The sequence below is a fragment of the Anthonomus grandis genome, chromosome 4 (genome assembly GCF_022605725.1).
Source record: "Anthonomus grandis grandis chromosome 4, icAntGran1.3, whole genome shotgun sequence".
Taxonomy (NCBI): Eukaryota; Metazoa; Arthropoda; class Insecta; order Coleoptera; family Curculionidae; genus Anthonomus; species Anthonomus grandis.
The window spans coordinates 10,819,484-10,844,320 of NC_065549.1; the positions used below are offsets into that span (position 1 = coordinate 10,819,484).

At 29.4% G+C, this 24,837-nt stretch overlaps 1 protein-coding gene across 1 annotated transcript in view; it reads right to left on the reverse strand.

Annotated features, from left to right (window-relative positions):
* LOC126735283 (dynein axonemal heavy chain 5) overlaps positions 1–18,770 on the reverse strand; it is a 45,182-nt gene extending 26,412 nt beyond the window's left edge. The window contains exons 1-10 of the mRNA XM_050439229.1: positions 18,637–18,770; positions 8,303–8,440; positions 7,965–8,252; positions 7,025–7,214; positions 6,523–6,971; positions 6,360–6,467; positions 5,904–6,228; positions 5,480–5,851; positions 5,242–5,423; positions 4,984–5,190 (exon numbers count right to left, since the gene is read on the reverse strand). Of these exons, the coding sequence (XP_050295186.1) occupies positions 4,984–5,190; positions 5,242–5,423; positions 5,480–5,851; positions 5,904–6,228; positions 6,360–6,467; positions 6,523–6,971; positions 7,025–7,214; positions 7,965–8,252; positions 8,303–8,440; positions 18,637–18,663 (2,286 nt within the window). The 5' untranslated portion in view covers positions 18,664–18,770. The remainder of the gene's footprint in view (positions 1–4,983; positions 5,191–5,241; positions 5,424–5,479; positions 5,852–5,903; positions 6,229–6,359; positions 6,468–6,522; positions 6,972–7,024; positions 7,215–7,964; positions 8,253–8,302; positions 8,441–18,636) is intronic.
* Positions 18,771–24,837: the final 6,067 nt, after the last annotated feature.

Here is a 24,837-nt window from a genome sequence, read left to right on the forward strand (position 1 = left end):
ACCAGAATGTAAATTACCAATTTGTATATAACTTGGCAAAGACATAGTTTCTTTATAGGTCTCTTGAAGTAATATGTATGACTTTTACGTGGTTTATGCTTGATATGGTAAACCGTATTAAATTTAGAGGAAAATTATGATTTCCAGGTGGAGAGATTATCTGTCAGGACTAACTTTTTGTATTTTTTAGGGGTTTGAATTATTTTTAAGTTTTTCAGCTTTTATGGCCTTTTTTTAAAGTTTTCAATCATGTAATTTATACATTTCAGAAATATGATGTAATTTTTTGTCCGTTAATGTTATTTTATCGTCATGAGTCATGTTGAATCTGTTTTTACATCTTTCACATCTCTTGGACTAATTTTTAATTCTATTTCAGGATTATGAAGCCATAAGTTGCTTGCAGGCATATAATTATTATGTTTTCAGGCATTGCAATAAATTTTTCATATCTTTTATAATTTTTCCGTCTTTTTGTATGTGTTCTAGAAACTTGATAGATTGAAGCAATTTCACGCTTTATTGTGCCTAATTTTCTCGCTTTTAAATGCCGCAAATGAAACAAGGAATTGGCATACATTTCTATACTTTTGAACACCAGGGAGAAATATAAATTGACTTTCACATCCAGGAATAAAAATTGAAATTACTCTAAATCCCTCTTGACTGAAATAATTAATGACTTAAAATTCTGTGACAAAACTGTAAATGACTTCAAATGCTTGGAATTAAATTCAAATGACTTTAAGTGGCTGGAATTAAATAAAAAATGACTTTAATTGCTATGATGAAACTGAAATTAAGGTCAAATGCCTAGATAAAATGGAAAATTACTTCAATTACCATGAAAAAAATTAAAATTGCTTAAATATACAGAAAAAAATACTGAAAATGACTGTGAATTCTTGACATTAATTGAAAACTGGTTTCGAATACTAAGATTAAACTTAAAATTATTTTAAACAATTAAAAGGTTTAAAATTAAAAAAAAATTCTTTAAATACCAAGAAGAAATTTTAAATTACTTTAAGTGTTATGAAGAAACTGAAAATGATAACGAGACGTGAACGGTGACCTTTGTAATTTATTCGAATGGCTCTGTATAAATAAATTAAGCTTAAATACAAACAAGTCTAAATTTTGCGTCTTTGCAAAGAAATCAAAAACTTGTCAAGCTAACATGAATAATGTGCGGATTATTGTGAATGGGGAAAATTTTTTTTTATTAAGTAACTTGGAGTGATTTTAGATGCTAACCTAAAATTCCATGGCCATGCAGACGATTTCTGACACGAATCTGTAAAAACTTGTCTATGCAAACGAAATTACAGCTTTACAACGCCCTTGCACTTTTCCCTCACCCCATTTACAATTTTGTTCTGCATTGCTATTTGGTTTGCCTCAGTATAAAGTGGACAAACTGGAAATAATACAAAACAGAGCCATGATTAGAATTGAAATGTGATCGTTATGCTCCTGTTGAGTCTATGTTAAATGTCCTAAATATGTAATCTCTAAAACAAAGAATTATGCTTAATATGTACTTGTTTATTTTTAAAATAAAGAAACGTCTACTACTGGAATATATTTGTCAAAAATTAAGAGTATTCGCAGATGTACATGAATACAATACAAGAAATCGTACAGATTTTATTCTGATAGATAGATGTCGAACCAGTGAAATGCTCAATACTGTTTTATTCAAGGGCTTAATTGAGTTTAATAAGCTACCTAATGATGCCAAAAGTTGTGATAATTTGAACCAGTTCAAGCGGCACCTGAGAGGATTTGTTTTGAATAAATGTTAAAATATTGTGATATTTATTTTGTTCTCGTCTTCGTCAGTGTTGTTGTAATATTTTGTAGCCATTGTATATGTAACATTTTAACTTTCATTTTAGCTCACAATTTTATCTTTACCATTTTTAATCTAGGTTAGTTTTTATCACTTTTTAATGTTTAGTTTTTCATGCTTCTCAGGGTTTTTGTATTTTTTTCTCCTTGCAGTCTTATGTATTTTGTAGTACCACTTTTTTGTATGTAGCTATTATGCTAAATAAACGATATTTAATATTATAATAAGAAACTGAGAATTACTTCAAATTTCTTGCTTAAAATAAAGAATGGTTTAAATTACCACAAATAAACTTAAAAAATACTTTAATTACCGTAAACGAGCTGAAAGCAACGTCAAATGCCTCAAATAAAATAAAGAATTGACCTTAAAGGGTTGGAATAAAATTATTCTTTTTAGAAATTTTCAGTATTTTTTTGTTAAATATTTTGAATGTTTTTGAAAATTTTATAATCATTTTTCAGAATCTTATAGACGTAATTGTAATTTTTTGTGATTTCCAGAAATTAGAAGTGATTTTTAATTTTATTTTATAGGCGTTTAACATAATATTTTGTTTGCCAGGGATTTGATATAATTTTTTAGAACGTTAGGTTTATCGTATAAAGGGGTAGCACAAGAAATATAAATGATGCCTGCCGACAGGTGTTTTTGCTATTTGGCTTCTTTAGGGCAACCAGGAAACCAAAGAAAAAAACAATATAATATAAAGATAACATAAACGGAGCCCTATCTTACAAATTATCTCGTTACCATTTAACTCTCCGTGCAAGATTTCTTTCTTGTCTTTTAGGCTTTTGGGGTGTTTGTGCATAAGTTCCAGACACTAACTTTATTTTCTGGATCTTCCAGGAATACGAAGCAATTTCTGACTTTATTTCAGACATTTGACGACATCTATTATGTCTCCAAGAATTTGCCTTAATTTTTCCTGTTTGAGTACTCTCGGCATATAAAGCAATTTATTGCTCCTATTCCAGGCATTTACAAATTTTCTTATTTTTGAGGAGTTAAGATTAACTTTTCATAGTTTTTGTTAAAAATTTTAAAAAAATAATTTTTTGTGCGTTTTCCATGGATTTCTAAAAATTTCTTAAGTTTTTAAAATTAAGAGTCTTCCAGGCATTTAAAATAATTTTTAATTGCATTTTAAGCTCTTGACCTAATTTATATGTTTTTCAGATATTTAATCTTGGTCCTCTGGTGTGTGTTCCAGGACTTTAAATAAATTTTTTGTTTCTCCAGTTTCTTTTCGACATTTTTATTAAAAAAAAATTGTTATAGACTCTTGAAGTAATTTTCCATGTGTGTCAGGAATTGGAAATAATTTTTCATTTTATTCTAGGAGTTTAATATAACTTCCTATTTTCCAGAGACTTCAATGTAATTTTTTAGGTCTTCCGTGCATTGGAAATATCATTTTATTTCAGGCTCTTGACATAATTTTTAATGTTTTCCAAATATTTCACATAAGTTTATAGATTTTTAGGGCCTTTTTCATATCCTCTAAGATGTTTACATAAGTTTCTGGATCCCTTTCGCTTTATTCCGAGTATTTACTTAATTTCTTATTTTCTCCAGAAGTTTTAAATATTTTAAGTTCTTTTTAAACATTTTCAGTTTAATAAAAATAATTTTTTATATCTTTTCCATGGATTTCGAATAAGTTTTCGAGCTATTATAGTCTTATAGAGTCCTATGGTATTCCAGAAATTTGACGTTATTTTTTATATTCTAGGAAAAATATTAAAGAAAATAAAAAAAAAACAATAATGTGGTTTTGAGTCCAAAAATGGGCCCTAAAAATGTGATTTCTCGGCTAATAAGAGAGTTACGACCTTGCGGAGGGTCTCATTGGATTCGAAAGGGTGAAATTAAGTCAAAACCGTTGGAAGTTTCCCGATGGTGCCCATAGAAGCCGAGATATTTACCTCCAAAATTTGGGTTTTTTCATTTTTTGGGGTATACCCCCCGTTTCGATTTTTTTCAGAAAATTTTTTTTTTTCGAATTCGAACTAACTATACCAGCGGATTGTTCTCATCAAGTAGATCACGAAAATACCGGGTTATAAGAGAAACCGAGCAGAACTAAGAAATCGAGTATTTTTTCGACCTCGTTTTTGAGGCCAAAAATGGGTATAAAAAATGCCATATCTCGGCTATTATAAAAGCTACGACCTTGCGGATGATCTCGTTAGATTCAAAATGACGAAATTAAGACAAAACCGTTGGTTTTCCCGATAGTGCCCATAAAAGCCGAGATATCGACCTTCAAAGTTTGGGTTTTTTCATTTTTCGGGTATACCTCCCCGTATCGAATTTTTTCACCATAAAATGATTTTTTTCGAAATCGAACTAACTATACCTGCGGTTTGTTCGCACAACCTACATCACAAAAATACCGAGTTATAACGGGATTCCAGCAAAATTAAGGTAAGGAGAGCACTTTGAAAATTTGAAAAAAGTCATTTTTCGACCTCATTTTTGAGCCCAAAAATGGGCCATAAAAATGCAATATCTCGGCTAATATGAGAGCTACGACCTTGCGAATGGTCTCGTTGGATTTGGAAGGGTGAAACTAAGTCAAAACCGTTGGAATTTTTCCGATAGTGCCCATAGAAGCCGAGATATCTTGCTCCAAAGTTTGGAATTTTTCGGGTATACCCCCCCCGGATCAATTTTTTTTACCAAAAATTTATTTTTTTCGAAATCTAACTAACTGTACCAGCGGCTTGCTCCCATCACCTAAAACTCGAAAGCACCGGGTTATAAGGGGATTTGAGCAAGACTAAGGGAAGGAGAGCACTTTGAAAATTCTGAAAAGTCATTTTTCGACCTCGTTTTTCAGCCCAAAAATGAGCCATAAAAATGCAATATCTCGGCTAATATAAGAGCTACGAACTTGCGAATGATCTCGTTAGATTCAGAAGAACAAAACTAAGTCAAAATCGTTAGTTTGTTTTGTAAATTGCAGTTGAACCATTTCACTCATCCAGGAATACAGAAATCACGTAAAGAAATTAGGCTAAGGCATTATTAAACGATCTATAATTCTTTGACAAAGGTTGTTCAAGAAGTTAAATGACAGTCAAGATCTTTTTTTCATCAAAAATATGCATACAACTAACCTGAAGTGAATCCTGAACTAACGTAAAATGATCCCGTTTAGCATACAGGGTCAACGCGACCATAGGAACTGGCAGATCCATCTTGAGCATCAGATCAGTTTCCCTTATAAGTAAAGGTATCGTCGTATGTAAATTAACTTTAAGCCTTTGCTGCTCTGGACAAACGGCTAACAAATGCTTCGTGAGGCACCCATCTGCATCTGATACCTTCAAAGAGATTTAATTAGTATCAGTTAACAGTAAGAATGACTTAATTACATGTTGGTTCATCCATAGGGCCACCATATCAGTTTCGTATGTCTTAAACATATTTTCCGCCGCCCTGTGTCTTCTGGATAGCTCCACCGTAGCAGGAAGGTTTTTCATTATGTGATGGGTGGTCACGCTGGATAACAATTCGTCCAAGTGGGATGACAGGCATCTGGCCCATTTAATTCGACCTAAAATCGCTTATAAAATGTGTGCACTCTTTATGATAGTATTTATTCATATTTACCAGCAATTGGTGGGAACATTCTGGGCACCGGTGGGTCATCTTTTTGCTTCTTATACATCTTAATGATCCTGTCCACCTCTTTCTCGCAATATTTCAAAATCCGATCATACTTTTCCTCCATTTTCGCCAAAGGAATCTTCTCACTAACCTTCTCAAACCTGGTCAGGAACCTGATCCCCTGAGGAGTTTCCCAAACACTATCGAAGTTCCTCTCAATAGTTTCAGCAATTTTATCTTTCAGCTCGTCAGTGTTTGCCAAGAAAACCGTGAAGTCACTTTCAAATTCCGCATTTCTTTGATCCAGATAGTCATATTGTTTGTTCATCACCGTAGATTTGATTGCTGTGAAACTTTGAATTGCTTCTTCAAGAGCTGAAAGTCATCTATGGGTAAACAAAAATAAATCATAAAATGTCATTTTTACCATCCCCTAGGAGCAACCCTTCCATGCGTCTCTGGAATAAACCAGAATAGTCGTCGATCAAGTCAAACATGGAAATTATTTTCGCCAAACGTTTACAAAAGGCATCAAACTTGCCGAAGATGTAGTTTTCTGAAAAGTTAAACGGTCTTGTGGCAGGTAAAATGGCTTGGGTCTTCACCACCTGATAAGTCTTTCTGTAGACTTTATTTAGGATTATACATTGAGTTAGTCTGTCTTTCATTAAAGCTCTCTCCTGAGACCAAATGCTCTCTTGACCACGACAAGTGATGTAACCCTTACATGTTTCAATCATCTGATTGGTTATCTAAAGAAGAATTAGTTCATATGATCAATGAGAACTGATCTTATTCAGCATTGTTGTCTTTTGTTTACAATGCTAAAGAAGCAGATAATGAAGAGAATGAAAACAATACTTGATTTTTGGATGGAACCTACCTTTACCATTAAAGCAGAACATCTTTCTGATGTATTGTAGAACTGCGAAACGTTATAAATAAGCCTGACAGTTTGTAAAAGTCCCATAATACAGTCTCTCATTTTAACCTGGAAAAAAGAAACTTGCTTAGTCTTATTTCAAATCAGCCTTGTCACTACTTACCGGATCATCTAAATACAATGAATGACATTTGGTTTCCAAAGCTTGAATAAACTTGGCATTATCCTTCGCCTCGTTATAGCAAAACGTGATTTTTTTATCAGTTTCCTTCCATTCTTTCAATATTTTCGATCGTGATATTTTGAGGCACAGAATGGTCATTTGCACCTCCCTAGAGTTCACTTGATTGACGATCTGAGAAAACTGAGCGCCTCGCTTCTTCCAGTATTCCAGCTCGTCCTGCGGTCCAGACGAGTCGTTTTCCCTTCGAATTTGCTCGCTCTCCTTTAAGATTTCATCCAGACGTTTACACCACTGTTTCACTCGTTCTTCTAAGGATTGCACCTTCTCCGGAATCTTTGCCAGCTCTTTAATTTCATCTTGGTGCATTTTTCTCATTAGTATTTGACCGTCATCAAAGAGGTTGCCTTCGTTGGCCACTTCTTCGCACACTGAAATTTATGGCGTGTATCACCTTGAGTGGGTTATAAATTATTTGGAATACCTTTTAGGACGCTACAAAATGATCTAAGACTGGGTAATAGTTGGTTCTTTACCATTGGGCAGCTCGCTGCATCATCTTCACAGTCCAAACTTGGATAAGCGAGTGCCTCCATGAACACATGCTCTATTACTCGCTCTATTGTTGTTACCATTCCTATTCTTTTAGCATCGACGACTCCACAGTATAGGTCCTAAAAAGGAAATAGAGTAGAAACAATGTCAGAAAATTGTCTGGATATTGAAGATGGAATCAGAGTAGCAACGGTTTCGAAGAAAGTTGATATCTAATCACTCGAATGTTGGTAATTTGCAAATGATAGCAACATACCATACAAATAATTAGTGTTTTTGGTGTTCTGGTTGGCTAATTATGAATTTTATTGCTGAACTATTATATTATAAGTCACTGAAAGAAGCATTTCCCTTCAGTGTTACCGTAATGAAATAATTGATCCTTTGGATTATTTCTGTCCCACCTGAGAAGCTGTAGTTGGCATAAGCCTTTTTCAGATCAGATGTATCAAGCTTTTGAATAGGGAATATTAATAAAAATTCTAGATTTCCTTCTAGTCTGATCTCCAGACAAGAATACCTTGTTGAACCAGAATGATGCTCACACTACTTCAAGAGAAGATGGGAAAGGCAATGGAGCATAGGTTTAAGACCCAGAAGGAAGGGAAAGAAAGCTTCCTACAGATCTCAGGATTGGACCAAGGAGTAACTCTTTTATGAGAAAATTGAACTTGTTCTGAAAATTGATTTTCCTGTAGAAGAAAATATTTCTTCAACAAACTCATATGAGATTGAAACCAAAAGCCTGCAAAGTTGAGATGAGATAGAAGATCTTGTTAAGGCATCTTAAATAAGACGCTTTTTCTCATGGATTATGGAGATAGATCTACACTATACATTAAATCTATATCTATTTAACCATTGAGTACCTTCTGGAAACCTTCTTCAGGTAACTGTTTGCTACTGTTAGTCCGAAATATATAAATGCAAATTCCAGTCAAAGGGATTTCCCATCCGTCTGTAAGAAACAACTTCTTCTTATAAACGGGCGGGTTCGGTTGCAAGTTAGCTCTGCTAGTGCTCGGCTGTAGCTGTCTACTAGTGCTAGGTTTACTAGGTTCCACGGCTGCCATAGCTTCGGTGTCCAACATGTCTTGATAAAACCATACCAGTTTAGTTTTCATGTGCGGGAGGAATAGTTGATTGATTTCGTCAAGCTGAAATAGTTAAAACGGGGAATGTGGTCGGGGAAAGTTTTGTCACTCACCATGTCACCCTCGAAGACGTGGTCCATGATCTCGTGCCGTGGTAGTCCGGTGGCATCTATGAGGATTTGGAAGGTGAACTCCAGCCTGGGGTCCATCTCCCCCCGTCTCGCCTTTCGCTCGCATTCTTCTCGCCTGCGCTGTAAATGGGAAAGAAATGTTATGAGAGTAAAATGTAAAAGGAAAACGCTGGCATACTGGCATAGGAGTTTCTCGCACGGCCTGACGATGTCTTTAAAGCGAAACATGTTTTCCTTCTAATTATTAATAAGAAGTGTATGTACAAAGTGTCTGAGAATGTTCTATACGAAATAATTATATGAGATGTAGTGGCGTAATGATGGTGTACATGGTTCAATGAATATGATAAGAATATTCTGTAATAATTTTGTGATACGTTCTTAATAACTGAAATTATTTATATTTCTTTATCTCAGCTTTGTCATCTATTACATGATAAACCAATTTCTTAACAATGTTCAACAACAATTTTAAGATAGCTTCGAGGAATCACTAGTTTTTTACCCTTACTGCTTGAAAGAGACATTCAATATTATCTCAGCAGTGGTTTTTAAGTGTGGTTGATAACCTGCAAGCAATAAAAAATTTCTTTTTCCCTATCACTTATAAATTATAACCATACTTATCGTTTATAAAATATTTATCTAAATAAATCTTAAATTACTATATATATGGAAACAGCATGAGATGTTTTCGCTTGAAACGCATAAAATATTTATTTAAGCAGTGATTTTTAAGGTCTCGTTCATCCAGTAGAAAATTCGTTTGCTTCTTTATGGTTTATTTTTTTTATCTCACCAATGATTTTTAAGATTCGTTAGCTTGGAACCCTTATAAAATATTTCTTTTTTAAACAGATAAAGTATTTATCTCAGTAGTGATTTTTGAGGTGCGATGATCGGGGGCTACGAAATTCGTTGTTTTCCATTTTTACCTTGTTCACTGCAAATAAAAATTATCACAGCAGTGATTTTCGAGTGTCATTATCCAATTGAAAAATTTTTGATCCAAAAATTTTATAATAAATATTTATCACGATAAAACAAATTTTTATCCGTATTTAACAGCAATTTTAAGGCACGTTCGAGGAACCACTAGTTTCTTACCTTATTTTTTGAGAGAGAAAGAGATAAAATTATATCTCAGCAGTGATTTTTGAGTGTGGTTGCAACCAATAAAATATTGAGTTATTTCATACACTTATAAGAATATTTATTTTACCAGCGATTTTAAAGAAGTATGTGCTTGGCACAAATGTGATTTTTTTTTAACTTAAGAACACAAAATATTTATCTCATTAGTGATTTTTAAGATTAGTTGGTCAGGAACCAGTAAAAAAATATTATTTCCGTTATTGCTCATGAAATGATAAAATATTTATTTTGGGAGTCTTATGGCCTAAAAAATATAAAATATTTATCTCAGCAGTGATTTTTTGGTACAAATATCTAAGGTTAAAAAATTTATAGTCTTCTCTTATTGCACTTAAACAATAAAATATCTATTTTTACCCTAAAAAGATATCAAAGCAGTGGTTTTTAAGTGTTTTTTATCACCTATGACACGATAAAATAAATTTTTAAAAGTATTTAGCAACAATAATTTAAAAGTAGCTGTAAGAAATCAACAGTTTCTTACCCTTATTGCTGATTTTCAAGAACCACATACATACTACAATTCACTAGTAAAATTATTTGTCCTATAATTTTTTTCTTTAATTGCCTTATAAAAAGCTGCTTGAAATATACATATTTATCTTAACAGTGGTTTTAAATTGACATAAACAGTAAAAAAAACACAAACTCTCGGTAATAATTTTTGAGGTTTCTTGATCTGAAACCAGTAAAACACATTTTTTCTCATATTGCCTATAAAAGAGTCGTTGTCCTAAAATTTTTCTCGCTTATGGCTTATAAAATAATAAAAGATTTATCGTGTATTTATTTTCCTTGTGCTCGAACACGACAATATTTTTTCTCATACTGCTTCAAACTGAAACGAAATTTTTATCTCACCAGTAATTGTTAAGGCTCATTTTCCTGGAATTATTTTTTTTTAATGTCTAATAAAATATTTATCTTAGCAGTGATTTTATAACAAGTATAATGTAACCAGTAAACAATATTCTTGTTGCTTTATAGTTTATTTTTTTTAATCTCAGTAATTTTTAAGTACGGTTGATAACAATAATTTTAATTTTTTCGTATAAAATTTATTCATGTTAACAGCGATTTTAAATGACCATATATCCGGAATCAGCAAGAAATGTTGTCGTTTAAAATTTTTATCTTAGTAGTTCTTGTTAAGGTTTGCTAATCTGGAAAAACAATTTTCTCATAGAGTTTATAAAAATCATAAAATATTTATCTCAGCAGTAATTTTTAGGATTTTTTGTCCTGTATTTTTTTTTAAATGGTAAGAGATTTATCTTATCCTGTACTTAAAAACGGCATTTTTTGTCCATATAACTTAAGAAATATGCAAAATTTTATCTCACCGGTGATTTTTAGAAGCGCGTATGATCAAGCAGTAAAATTATTTATCTCAGCAGTGATTTTCGAAGGTCGATGTCCTAGAAATTTTTTCCTTTTACGGCTTATAAAATAATAAAAGATTTCTCTCATCAGTGATTTTAAATAGCTACGTACACGAACACGGCGATATTTCTTTTCATGTCGCTTGACATTTATGAAATCTCAGCAGTGATTTTTGAGAGTCGTTCGTTATTCTGGAATAAGTAAAAAAAAATATGTTTACCTAATGGTTGATGATATATTTATCCTATCAAGGATTTTATATTAATATTACTGTAGTATAAAAATACTCTTGTTACGTTTTGGTTTAATTTTTTTTAATCTCAACAATGATTTTTCGTGATCGTGAAAGTTCGTTAATCTGGAATAAATATATTTCGTTATTTTTTCGAAAATTAGAAAATATTTGCCTTAACAGGGATTTTATGAGAAACCGGCGCAATATCTTATTGTCCAAGTGCACTTGCCACCAATAAAAAAATCTATTGTCTCGTTATTATTTAGCAGTTATTTTAAAGAGCTGCATACCCGTAATCAGTAACAAAACACTCCCATATGAGCCTATGATTTAGCATCAGATCTACTACTGATTTGGATCCAGCTAAAAAAAAACGTAAATTTCCTTATTTGTTTAAAAAAAAACAAAATCTAAGTAATGAATTTTAATGTCCGTCGGTCAAAAATCAATAAAAAAATAATTTATACGATAAAATATTTATCGCCGTTGTGAATTAATGTTTTAAACCAGTAATCTGTCTCTGTTTATTGATTATTATGAAGGATTGTGAAATATATCACCCAGCTCCCTAAAGCACCAAAAAAAATTCAGAGTTTTCTTTAACCGACAAAATATAAAAATAAGTGAAAATTAACTTTAGCCAACCACAAGATGTCCCATAATCAGAGACATCTTGTATTAATATATGGGCAATCCTTTTTTATTTATTTTTTCAGTTTTTTTAAGTTTATTAAAAAAATATTATATAGAGATATACCATGAGCAGATCATCAGAGCTATCCGTTTCATTTTCCGATTCATCCTCAGACGTCGAAGTAGCAGCCTTAATTCCATGAACAAACATTGCTGCACAATTGATAATTTTCTTCTCATTTCTTTAATTTTTTTTTTTTTGGTTACAAAAGTATAAACACAATCATTATTGCCAATACGAATAAACACTGTAACATCGTAGCACTAGAATTCCACTGGCACATCTACATCCAACATATTATCGAGTTTCTCTTGCTGAAGTAGGGATGTTTCAGGAGAAATCCTATTTTATATGCGGGGGAAAAGGTGATGGCAATTATAGCCGTACCAGCTTTCCTCCTGACACTATCCTTGCAACTCCCTTTTCATGATAATAACATTTTAAAAGGCCTAAAAGGCTATAAATCTGAAGTGGGTTCGTGATTTCTGTCGATATGTACTTCTGAGATGGATTTTTGATGATTTATTGGCAACGTTTGATATATTATATGATATATCGAATATTATAAGTGTAGGTGTGCACGCGATATTGATAAATTGGTGCAGCAGAAATAAGTGTGTTTTTTTAGGTTTCAAGGGTGGTATCAAAATGAGCCTTTTAAAATTTGTTTTATTCAACAGAAAAAGTAAAAAAATCGCATGATGTAATAAGGAACAATTTATAGAAGATTGAGAATAAATTGAATCCAGTTATAGACAAAAATATGATCATACATCGATAATCTAAAATCAGGTATTTTAATAATTACATAATTTCCCTTCAAAACTGCATATTTTCCACCTACCTTAATTAAGATTTTTTAACTTTATTTCCCTCTTTCAATTAAATGTGTTTTAAAGGTAATTTTTTCTTTAAATTTTGTTCAAGATGAAGATGTTCCTATGACATATACATACATATGTTTAAGTGATTTTTGCGTTAATCCAGGGATGGAGGAGTTTAAAGTGAATTTACATGAGTAGTGTTAGTAAGGGATTATATAATATGCTGATTTTGAAGCTGTACGGCCTGAAGGTGTAGAGAAGGTATAAAATGATAAAAAAGCCATACGTTTTAATATTTTCAAAAAATAAGCTTAGAGAATAAGAAAATAGTATGTTTTAAAAAACGGTAAATAAATAGGCTGAAGAATCTAAAATGGAAACGCAAAAAGTACATTTGCCTGGAAGAAGAATATTTATTGGAGAATCTAAAATCGGAAAACAGAATCAAAAATTACTTTTACCTAAAATTGCCTGAATTATTTCAGTGATTTGGACAGAAATTAGAGATCTAAAAAACGAAAGAAAACATTTGAATTGCTTATAGAATAATATAGAGAATATAAATTAAATAATCTGGAAAATCTGTTTTTCTGAAAAAAAGCAATGTTTAAAATGCAATAATTGAACTACCTGAAAGAAAACAAAACAAAGAAAAAATTAAGTGAGAAAACGCTAAACAAGAGAACAAGAAAACTATTTTTTAAATACTATTATTCAATTTTTACCAATTATTGGAATAAAATAAAAAATAGAATTGATTACAAGAATAATTCAACTGGCAGGAAGCAAAAAAATATTATTTGTAAAATAATAATTATTTAACTTTCAGGAGAATCTTATATAGAAAAGCAACATATATGAGAAAGAAAAAGAAAATATTTTTCGGAATTTTTTTTTTAATATTTTTTTAAAATATTTATTGGGAAAAAAACTTTAGATATCTGGAAGGCAAAGGAAAACATAAAGCAGGCTTAATTATGCAAAAATACTGATTCTTTGGTTAAAGAGAAATCATCTCACCTGTTTGAAAAAGCCCAAGTTAAAAAACTCCAAAATTGGAAAACAAAAATGATAATTATAAAAAAAAACACTTCGAGTGCCTGAAAGAAGAAAATTTATTTCAGATTTTAGTGGAAAAAAAGCTTTAGCAATATTTTTGAAAAACACTAATGAAACTCTCTGAAGAATCCCAACTGCAAAATCGAAAATTACTCCAATTAACTGAAAAATTATTTCAATTGCCTGGAATAAAATCTTCCTCTTATTGGGAAAAAAATTCAGTTATCTGGAAGGAGAAGAAAAAAATAGAATATATTATAATGGTCTGGACAACAAAAAGAAACTTTTAAAATAAGATAATTGAACTGAAAGTAAAAAAAAGTTTTTGGTAAACAAAATTTAAATATAAACTAAATTAAATTTAAATTAAAATACTAAAAACATCAACATAAAATTACTTGCATTTTTAGTAAAAAAATAAATTTCAACTGCCAGGAAGATCAAATATCTATTTCTTTTTATAAGGAAGTATAAAATGATAAATAAACATGCTGGAGAGGCCTAAAAATTTACTTAAAGTGCCTTGAAACTTATTAATCAACATTCATATCAAACAGTACTTGAAACATAAATTCAATTATTTAAAAAATTAAAATTTCCTAATTTTTTGAAAAAGTCTCCAGCTGTGAATAAAGAAGAAAATTCTTTTAAAAGAACTGATTGCAGAGGCCTAAAATAAAATAAGGGGGTTCGTAAAAAATAACATTTTCATTGTATTTAAAAAAGAACAATTTGGAACAATTATTTTACGTGCTTGAAAAATCAAAATTACAGAAAAATTATTTGCCTAAAGGAAAATTTTAAAAATCTTGGAGAACTAATATTTAAACTTGCTGGTGACATGAACGGATTAAAAATAAATTTGGAAATACTAATAAAACTGCATGAAGAATTCTAAAATATACTGATTTTTTCCTGGAGAAAATCATATTAACTGCCTGGAAAAGCTCAATTTTGCTGGTTTGAAAAAACATATTTGGAAAATTGGAAAATATTATTATAACTGCCTAAAAAAACGAAAATTATTTGAATTGCCTGTAAAAAGAAAATATTTTCCTTAATTGTAAAAAAAAACTTCAGTTATTTGGAAGAAGAAGGAAAAATTGGAATTGATAATAATGGCCTGGAACAAAAAAAAATTTTGTTTAAACAATAATAATTTAACCGTCTGGAATAAAAAAAGATTTTTGGAAGACAAAAAAAAATTAACTGCATAGAAAATCTCGAAAGGAAGATCGAAATTGTGTGTGTGGTAAAAAAGTGCCTAGAAAATCAAATATTAATTCACAAACCTCGAAAAAGACGATACTTTCAGTTTCTCGAAAACAAGCATAATATGAGTGAATGAAAAAAAAAGTAAGAAGTGACTAAATAAAATAATGAAAAAAAAATAATATATTGTTTTAAATTTCGTCAAAATCAATATGAAATTACTCGAATTTTTAAGAAAAAATAATTTCACTATCTGAAAGAAGAAATGTGTTTATCAGTTTTTTTTTTAACAAAAAGGTACTCGACTCTAAAAAACTTGAAGAATAAACGCAAATGTAAAGGAAAGTTAAAAATTTATTATTTTAACTAACTGAAAAAAAAGCTTTTTCTATCTAAAAGAAGTAAAAAATAAGCCTAAAAAAATTTAAAAGAATTCAATTGTCTGGAAAAATATTAGAGCTACATAATTTTTTTTAAAAGGTTTCAATGACCTGGAGTATATAAGAAACTCCAAGCTAAAAAATGAATCCATTCCTTATTTGATTAGTAAATATATTAATATATTAGTGAAGTTTAGATAGTAGAAAGTAATTTATTTATATTCTAAATTTTTAATTTTGGTCAGAAATATTTAATGTAAAATTTTAAAATAATTCATTCAGCTACTAAAGAAGTTGTATTGTATGTTAGTCCAAGACGTGGATTCTACGTTAATTTAAATCATATCTTTTAGAACAAATTTTAAAATATTTAAAGTTTTCTAATTCGTTTTAGTGGAGGATCATAAGAATTATTAAAATAGCTGATTTTGGAATTTTGGGAAAATTTGGATAAACTGCCTTTGGTTTACAAGGTCTACGGAACTGTACAATAGTACGACACACTAAAAAAACTGTATATTTTAATATTTAAAACAAGTTTTTAGGAATTAAAATTTATTTTTAGATAAAAGTACCTGGAAGAAGAAAACATATTAAAATTTTCGATAAAAACGCTAGACGAATGTGATGTTCTCAACAACAACGTGTGATGCTCTCAACATTCATGCTCTCTATGAATGTTGCATAAGTTCTGAAAAACCATATTTTAACTGCCCGGAATAAAATATATTTTTTTATAGAAAAAGAAAATTACATAACAAAGTCGAACAGAAATGTAATGAAAATTTTGTGTATGTTAGATATTTACTTTTTCTACATTGGCCTCAAATTTTTAATGCTACTCTAATATACAATTTTCTCGCCGTTTATCATTGCATTAATAATTTTTAGATCAACATTCAGCAATTTTGGTTTTTTACCAAACAAACAGAACGTAGATTTACACGCATTAAATTATTAAAACATAGCCAATCAAATATCAGTTTCAGATCCTTACTGATAGCTTCTTGCATGACAGTTAGGTTGTTACCACTTATATAGATCATCGTGTCGTCTGCAAATAGCTCAATTTTAGTATGTTCTACCACACCAACGAGATCTTACTAATAATACTCAAATAAGATGTTAACCAATTACTAGATATAGTATTCATTACAACTATCTGGAGGAAGCAAATAATTTCTTTTTTTTAATACAAGAAAACTTTTTTGAATTCTTAACTAACTTTTTTTTTATTTGAAAAAAAATTACATTGTTTTCCAGTTTTTGTAAAAAAATAAATAAATAGTGAAAAATTACATACTAAGAAATTTTAACATTTAATGAAAGAATTTTTTTAACCACCTGGAAAAGTATTTTTTTAGTTTCTAGAAAAACGCTTCAACTATCTAGAGGGCGTAAAAATTAAAATTAGTATTTCAACTACTTAAAAGAATATTATTAAAACAAAGGAAAACTTTAATAAAACTCCAAATGGATATTAAAATATTACTTTCATTATTTTAAGTGCATAAAAAATCAATGAAAAAAAGTAAACAAAAATTTCTGAGAAAAATAACAGTCAAACAAACTGACGAACCAGCATCAAATTATCTAAAAAATTGAACTGCTGATTGATGAAAGAAAAAAAATGTTTTGAAAAAATAGTAATCAGATTTTTCTTTTTCAAAGAAAAAGGAAGATACTAACATTTATTATAATTTTTATTATATTATATTTATTATGAACTTCCTGGAAAAAAATACCCTTTAGTAATTAAAAAGAAAAACCTACAAAATGTAAGAAATTACTTTATTAAGGAAAATAGAAATTAAATTTAGAAAGAAAAAATAATTTTTTACTTTTTCCTATTTTAAAAAATAGTGCTTAATTTTTTTGAAATATCCGATAATAGCATTGTTGTGAAAAAATAAAACATAACTTTTTTTTTTGATTTTCTCGGAAAAAATTTAATCGTTTTCCATTTTTTGTAAAAAAAAATAGGTGGAAAAATAGATGTAAAGAATGATTTACTAGAAAATTTGAACCATCTGGATTTTTTTTTATTTTCTGGAAAAATGCTTCAATTACCCAAAGGGCTTAAAATTTTTTTTTTATTTACACTACTTGAAATTTACACTACTTGGATAAAAATATATTTGTCCAGTTTTTAAGTAAAAACACTTAAGAGATAAACTGCGAATGTTAAGGAAAGTTAAAAAATACGCCCAACTGTCTCGAAAAGTTAAAAATCTTTAATTTTCTAAATAAAAATATTTTCAACTTTAAAAAAAATCCACTGCCTAGAAAACTAAAGAAATACAAATACTAAGAAAAAAATTTCATCAATATCCTGGAAGAAAAAATATGTTTCAGTTTTTGTAAAAATAACGTCCACTGACTTTAAAACTACTCAAAAAACATATTAATAAACTTATTTAAAACCTAAAAAAAAAGCATAAAAAGAAGTAACTAATATATTTCACCATTTTTTTGTAATACCAACTAAAAATCTTCCTCTCCCTCATTAATACTTACCATCGCAGACTCCTCACTAAACGACCTACTAGGCATGGCAAGCCTACGCAACCCTTGCAGTAAAACCAACCTATTCGCCCCACGAAGCTTTTTCCCATCTTTATTTTTCTCTTCCTCCATATCTTATACTTTTTCATCGTCTTTTAATTTAATTTTATTTTTTAATTTAAATTAAAAAGAACCATCACCAACGACCATCTGTATGGCCTAACATCGGTTTACTAATGACAAAACTAAAGGCAAATCGGGTATTTTAGGGTTTGTATAGTGCGGTAATATATTATGAATCAGGCGTGACTCGCTATTGAAATATATAAAGTTTGATCGAAACTGCTTATGGGTAAATTTTTATTAAAAAAAACTGATGGTATCTTGTCACGAAAGGCTTTTGGCTCCTATAAAAATAGATATAAATATAGTTTATTGATAGTATAATAAATAAACTCTGAAAAAGCTAGTTTAAGACAATCAAAAATGATAAATTAGATAGTAAATTCTTCAAAAGTGGTTTAAATACTCCAGATTCTATTCTTGCATAAGTGCTTATTTTCATAAAAAAAGCGAAATGTCGAGCTCTTTCTCCGACGCATAATGATTGAAATGAAAATACTGCTTAAAAAACTAAGCAAAAATTGAGAAAACAAGCTTCCCTTAAAACAGTATAAGAATCTTAATAGGATGAAAAAAGATAGCTTAAAGAAATAAAAAAATGATAAATTAGACAATAAACCAACAGAAAATTGGTCCTTAAAAGTCATTTATCACCTGGTTTTTAAAAGCAGTTCAAGCTATTTCCCCTGTATATGAATATATGTTATCATTAAATCAAACAAATTTTATTGTATGTATGGACTTACCTTGTTAAGCTCATCCTCGTCGGCCATTTTCAATTTTTTTGCTTATCTATGGCCTATAGGCATGGATAATGCCTGTAGGTATCTGCGTAGCCCCCAAGGAGGGGCTACATGGCAGAAGTACCTCTATAACCTATAAATACAAAAAAGTGTAAGATTAAGAGGGTACTTAAAATGAAGAAGAAAACAATCTACTCAAAATTAAAGCATCATTTAAATCGACAGGAGGATCATTTGTTATTTTTTTTTTGTTACGTGACTTAAGAAGTTCAAATTTAGAGGAATTTATTATTTAAGATCTTAGTTATCAAGCTTGAAAGTTTCGTATTTGTAAGTTTCATCAGTCAAAAGTTAGTTGATCAAACTTAGCCAAAGCACCCGAATTCTGAAAAGCATAATTTAACTGGACGCTGTGATTATTTATCGATTTTTTTAATTGAAAATTAATTGAACTAATATGCTTTTTCTAAGTGAAATAGTGTTTCATCACGTTCGTTTGTCAAAAATTTCGTGCTTGAGTCAAGAGTTATTTCATCAAATGTAGCCAAGGCTTTTGTATCTTGAAAAGCATAATTTAAATGGATACGATTATCGATTTGATACGAAATTATCATTCAGGATTTTAGGCAATAAACCTGAAAACTTCGTAATTGTAGGTCTCATTAGTCAAAAGTTATTTAATCAAAACTTAAGTTAAAGCACATGAATCTTAAAAGGCATAATTTAAATCAATATAAATGATCATTATAAGTTTATTTTTTTAATACAAATTCAAAGGAAGTTTATTCCCATCTTAACATAGCATAATTTTTTTTTTACAATTTTTTTCTTACATAAGAATATTTATAAATATTAATATAAGGGTGATGTGGACTGAACGGCAATTATACGAAATCGATAACAAAAAAGAATTGAAAAGTGTTCAGCTCGGTATTTTTAATTTGAATCAATTAAAAAATAGGTATATTAAACCTCTTAAAATAAAAGATATAGATTGAGAGCTTATACAATCGATGTTGCTACTAGTTACAATTACGTCAATAAGGGTAATTGACCGGTTGTTTGTTCTAGTTGGATTAATAATAGTAATTTAATAAGTTACCAAAAACTAAAGACTTAAGTTAAGAATTTTTGCTTTAAGCCTGAAACTTTTGTATTTTACTCTCATCAAAAATAGCTAAGGCACCTCTTATCTTTTAACCCAAATCTTACAACTGCATAATTTAACTGAGCACGATAATATTTTGCTTATTTTTTTATTGAAAATAATTTGTGTTAAGAAGTTTATATTTAGTGGAATTTGATAATTAGGATGTTACTATTTACACCTGAATGTTTCGTGTTTGTAGTTCTTGAGTTAATAATAATTTAATCAAACTTAGCTAATGCACCTGCATCTTAAAAAACACAGTTTAACTGGATACGATAATCATTTGCTTATTTTTTTAAATTAAAGCTGACTTAACCTAAGAAATTCTTATTTACAGGAAAGTTTTTTAAATGTAGATCTATTGACATCTTTTAGTTTCTTCTAATTTGTTTTTCTATTTAAATGAAGACGCTAATAATTTGTTTATTTTTGAGAATTACTTGATGTAACAATGTCATATTTCCTAGAATTTATTAGAGTTTTGGATGTTACTAATTACACCTGAAAGTTTTGTATTTGTAGGTGTCAGCAGTAAAAAGAGATTTAGTCATAAATTCTCGAGGTATTTTAGTTTTAATGCATAATTAAAATGGACATGATTGTAATTTTTTATTAAAAAATATTCATATTAAGTATAGCTTAGGGTATTATCTATTGTCCCTAAATGTTTCATATTTATAGATCAGTCAACAGTTATTTGATCAAAATTAGTCAAGGCACATGAATCTTAAAAGGTAAAATTTAAATGTATGCAATTTGTTTTTTGTAAAAACTGATTTAAGATAAAATTTTATTAAAATTAATTTTTTAGAATGTTAGCTATTTATCTTGAAAGTTTCCTAGTTCTACGTCTCATCAGTTAAAAGATATTTGATCATTTGTTACCAAGATCCATTAAATTAACAAGCATAATTTCAATCGGTACGACGATTATTTGGTGATTTTTTAAATTGAAGCTGACTTGAGTTACGATGTTCCAATTTAGTTGAATTTATAGCTTAAGATTTTTACTTCTAAACCTAAAAGCTTTGCATTTTAGTCTTTGCGTTACCACTTACATCTGAAAGTGTCGTATTTGTAGGTCTTATCTGTTAAAAGTTATTTGACCAAAAATAGCCAAGGCACCTGAATCTTAAAAAGCATAATTGGACACCCTTATCATTTATTTATATTGTTTTTATTGAACATGTTTTGACTGACTTATGCTTATATTTAGTAGAATTTATTGCTTAGGATTTTAGACCAGAAACTTCAAAGTTTTGCGTAATTGCAGGTCTCATCAGCCAAAAGCTATTCAATCAAAACTAGCCGAGGCACATAAATCTTAAAAGGCATTATTTAAATGAATACAATAATTATCATTTCTTGATTTTTTACTGAACTGATTTAAGTTAAAATTTTTAAATTTAGTCAAAATTATTGTTTAGATTGTTAGGTACTAAACTTGAAAATTTCATATTACAACGTCTCATCTATTTGATCATATACTCATATAGCCGAAGAAGATTCAGTTTTTTTATTAAAAATGATTAGAATTAATAGTTTTATCTTTAATAAAATCGATCAAAAGTTATTTAATCAAAGCGAGTTAAGGCATATGAATCTTAAAAAGCATAATTTAAATGGATACAATGATTATTTCTTTATTTCGTTAGATGAAACTGATGTCAGTTAAAAATTTTAAATAAAGGCGAACTTCTTATTTAGAATGTTAGCTACTAAACCTGAAAATTTGGTGCGTCTCTCCATCTTACCAGCTGAAAGTTATTTAATTACATATATCCAAAAGTCATTAATCTTAACAAGCATAAATTCAATGGATACGAGGATTATTTGTTTATTTTTTAATTGAAGCTCACTTGAGTTTTCACGAAGTTTCAATTGAGCGGATATTATTGAATAGGATTTTTGCTTTTAAACCTTAAAATTTCCTATTTTAGATTTCATATATCTGAAGCTCTTTGACTAAAAATAAAGGTAAAAATTAAGTAAAGGAATCTGAATCTTACAAAGCACAATTAAACAGGACACGGTAATCTTATAAAAAATAATTTGAGCTATGAAGTTCATATTTGGGGGAATTTAGTGTTTGACAGTTTTGTGTTTGTAGAATTCATCAGTAAAAAGTTATTTAATCAAACTTAGGAAATGCACTTGAATCTTAAAAAGCATAACTTAAATAGATACGATAATAATTATTTTTTTAAATCTAAACTGACTGAAAAGTTATTGAAACTTATATTTTATTATTTTAGCTTTTAAAGCTGAAAGTTTCGTTTTTGTAGGTCTCATCAGTCAAAAGTTCCTTCATCATAAATAGTCGTGGTATATTAATTTTAATGCATAATTTAAATAGATATGATTTTCATTTTTTTTTTAATATATGCATTTTTGAAAGGTATTATGATGGGTGTTATCTATTGTCCCTAAATGTTGCATATTTATAGGTCTCATCAGTCAGTCAATAGACACTTCGTACAGCTCATCATAAAGCATAATTTAAATGGATTTAACTGTTATTTATTATTATTTTTATTTACTCTAAAAGTTTCAGCATTTTAGGTCTCACCAGTCATAAAATTTAAATTAAGCGAAACCACTTAAGGGGTCCGTCAAATGGACGTGATTGTTATTTTTTATGTCCAATTTTTTTAATTCAACATTGTTTTTGCTAGAAAGCGGAAATTTTTGGATCTTGTACCATTTTTTATAGCTACTTTGAGTACAAAGTCTATTTTCAGTCTCTTAAAAATTAGTCAGAAAGAGATGGAAATAGAAAAGTATGTCGCCGATAGAAACTTTAGCGGTTTTATAATTATCCTTTAATTTTTTTTAAGTTCATTAAGTTATTTACGAATTATCTGAAAAAGTAATATTTTATGTATTTTTTCTAGAAATTTTCATATTAACTGATGGTCATATCCAAATAAATTAGGCAAATAAAATTTCCAGATAAATAGAAAAAGAATTAAAAATGTTTAAAAGGGAAGAATTTAAAAAAAAATCATTTTTTTTGCCTGATGATTCTTTGCACGGTTAATCAATAAATCAAAAAAGTGCAATTTTAAGAAGAAACAAAATTGAAGTTTTATCATATCCATTTAAGTTATGCTTTATGATCAAATAATTTTCGACTGATGAGACCTACCAGCATAAAACTTTCAGTGGTAGTAGGAAGCACCCCGAGCTATATAATCCCTTTAAAATGAATCCGTTACATTAGAATTTGTTCACTATACTTGTATAGCACAAAAAAATTTTAAACACCCTGTAAAACTCAATTATTTTCACAAAACCTTATCGGTCGCACTTATCAAAAATAGTAAAAAAAACAAGTAATTACCGATCGCAATGAACCACCATAGATAAAACAAAAATAATCCGCGACCCTAGATCCTAATCATATTTATATCGGAACCCTATTGCCCCCACCCCCGACCCGATTAATAATTATTCTATGATCATAATAATGTGGTCACGACATCCAGACTTTTGCTAAATTGCCAATTTATAATTGGAATGCCATGGCAAAGGCATACAGTACGAAATAATATCTCTATCTATACTTGCGTTATTTTCCGTGCAACCCCCGAGATTTGCCCTATATTTAAAATAAATCCTACGGTTTAATGGGGATCGACATGCTACCCACGGATATTTATCTAATTGGTAATTTGTTTTTTTTTTCGTTGATTTCCTCAAAGAATTATGAACTTGAAAAGATCCTTGTAAATAAATGTTTATTACAAACAAAAAATAATCATATCCATTTAAGTTATGCTGTAAGTTTAAAGTGACTTGATTCAAAATTGATAAATTACGTTTCACTGGTAAGATCAAGTAACAAAATCAAGTAACAATCATGTCTATTTAAATTATGCTTAACTACTACTTGTGATGAAAAATCTTTCCGCTAATCAGACATGAAAAAATAGTAAGAAATATTATTATTAATAATTATAATGGAAGTAAATGTCAACCCTCAATTATAATCATTGCATTGACATGCCATCTCTCAATCGTAGCAAAAACGGCCGCTTGCTTGTCCCAATTTCTAAACGGTTTACGTTAACGGGATAAAAAAAACATAAAAAAAAAATAAAGAAAATCAGCAGAAATTGCTGTGCCAGTCAGCAACTGTTACTGCACGAGTTGCTCTAAATATTCCCCAGTTTATTGCATAATATTTTAAAGACATGCGACTCTGATGTCAAATATTAAAATCGTAGAAATATATGGGGATGATACGGTGTGATACGCGCGGGCAGGGTTGTATTTAATTACGAGTACGTCGTTGCATTTACAGGATTTTTTCTTCCTAAGATGAGTTTTTAATTACGGATATTATACATAAAAACATAAAAGATAACATAAAAGATACCTGGAATATTTCACGGATATTTGGAGTAATTTTGCAGGGAAGCCTAGGAATATCCTAGAAAAGGTCTGTGTTATCCATTCTCTGGAATGTTACCTAAGATCCTAGATAATGCCTCAATAGCTTTTAATAACTTTACAGTGTGTCCTATAATAAAAGGTTTCTGTCCTATAATATCTTAAAAAGTATCGTTAATTTTAACTATGTAGATAGGACGTGGAAGTCGAAGACCTTGGACCGCACGAAGTCCAGATTTTAAACTTTAAAATTTTAAAGTGTTCCTGGTAGCGCTCTCTATGATATAATTAAAAAAAAAATAATTTTAAGATTTGCGCCATAAAAAAATTATATGACCAAAATTCAAAAAAATTACATTAAGTTTATCACCTTATCTTGGTTATTCGGATTAGGGAAATTTAACCTAACCTCATTTTTTTTAAGGATCTGCTGTTGAATTATTTACTATTATTTATGGAACACCTGTATAATGTTTTTATTAATATTGTAAATATTGTAAACGTTAAGAAAAATAATTGCCTGGAAAACATGACAAAAAATACTTGAAATAAAGTAAAATATTTTCAATTGCCTGGAAGAAATAAAAAAATTCGTTAAACCCTTAAAAGTCATAAGAAATGACTCCAAAATCCTGGACAAAAATTACATCATATGCTTC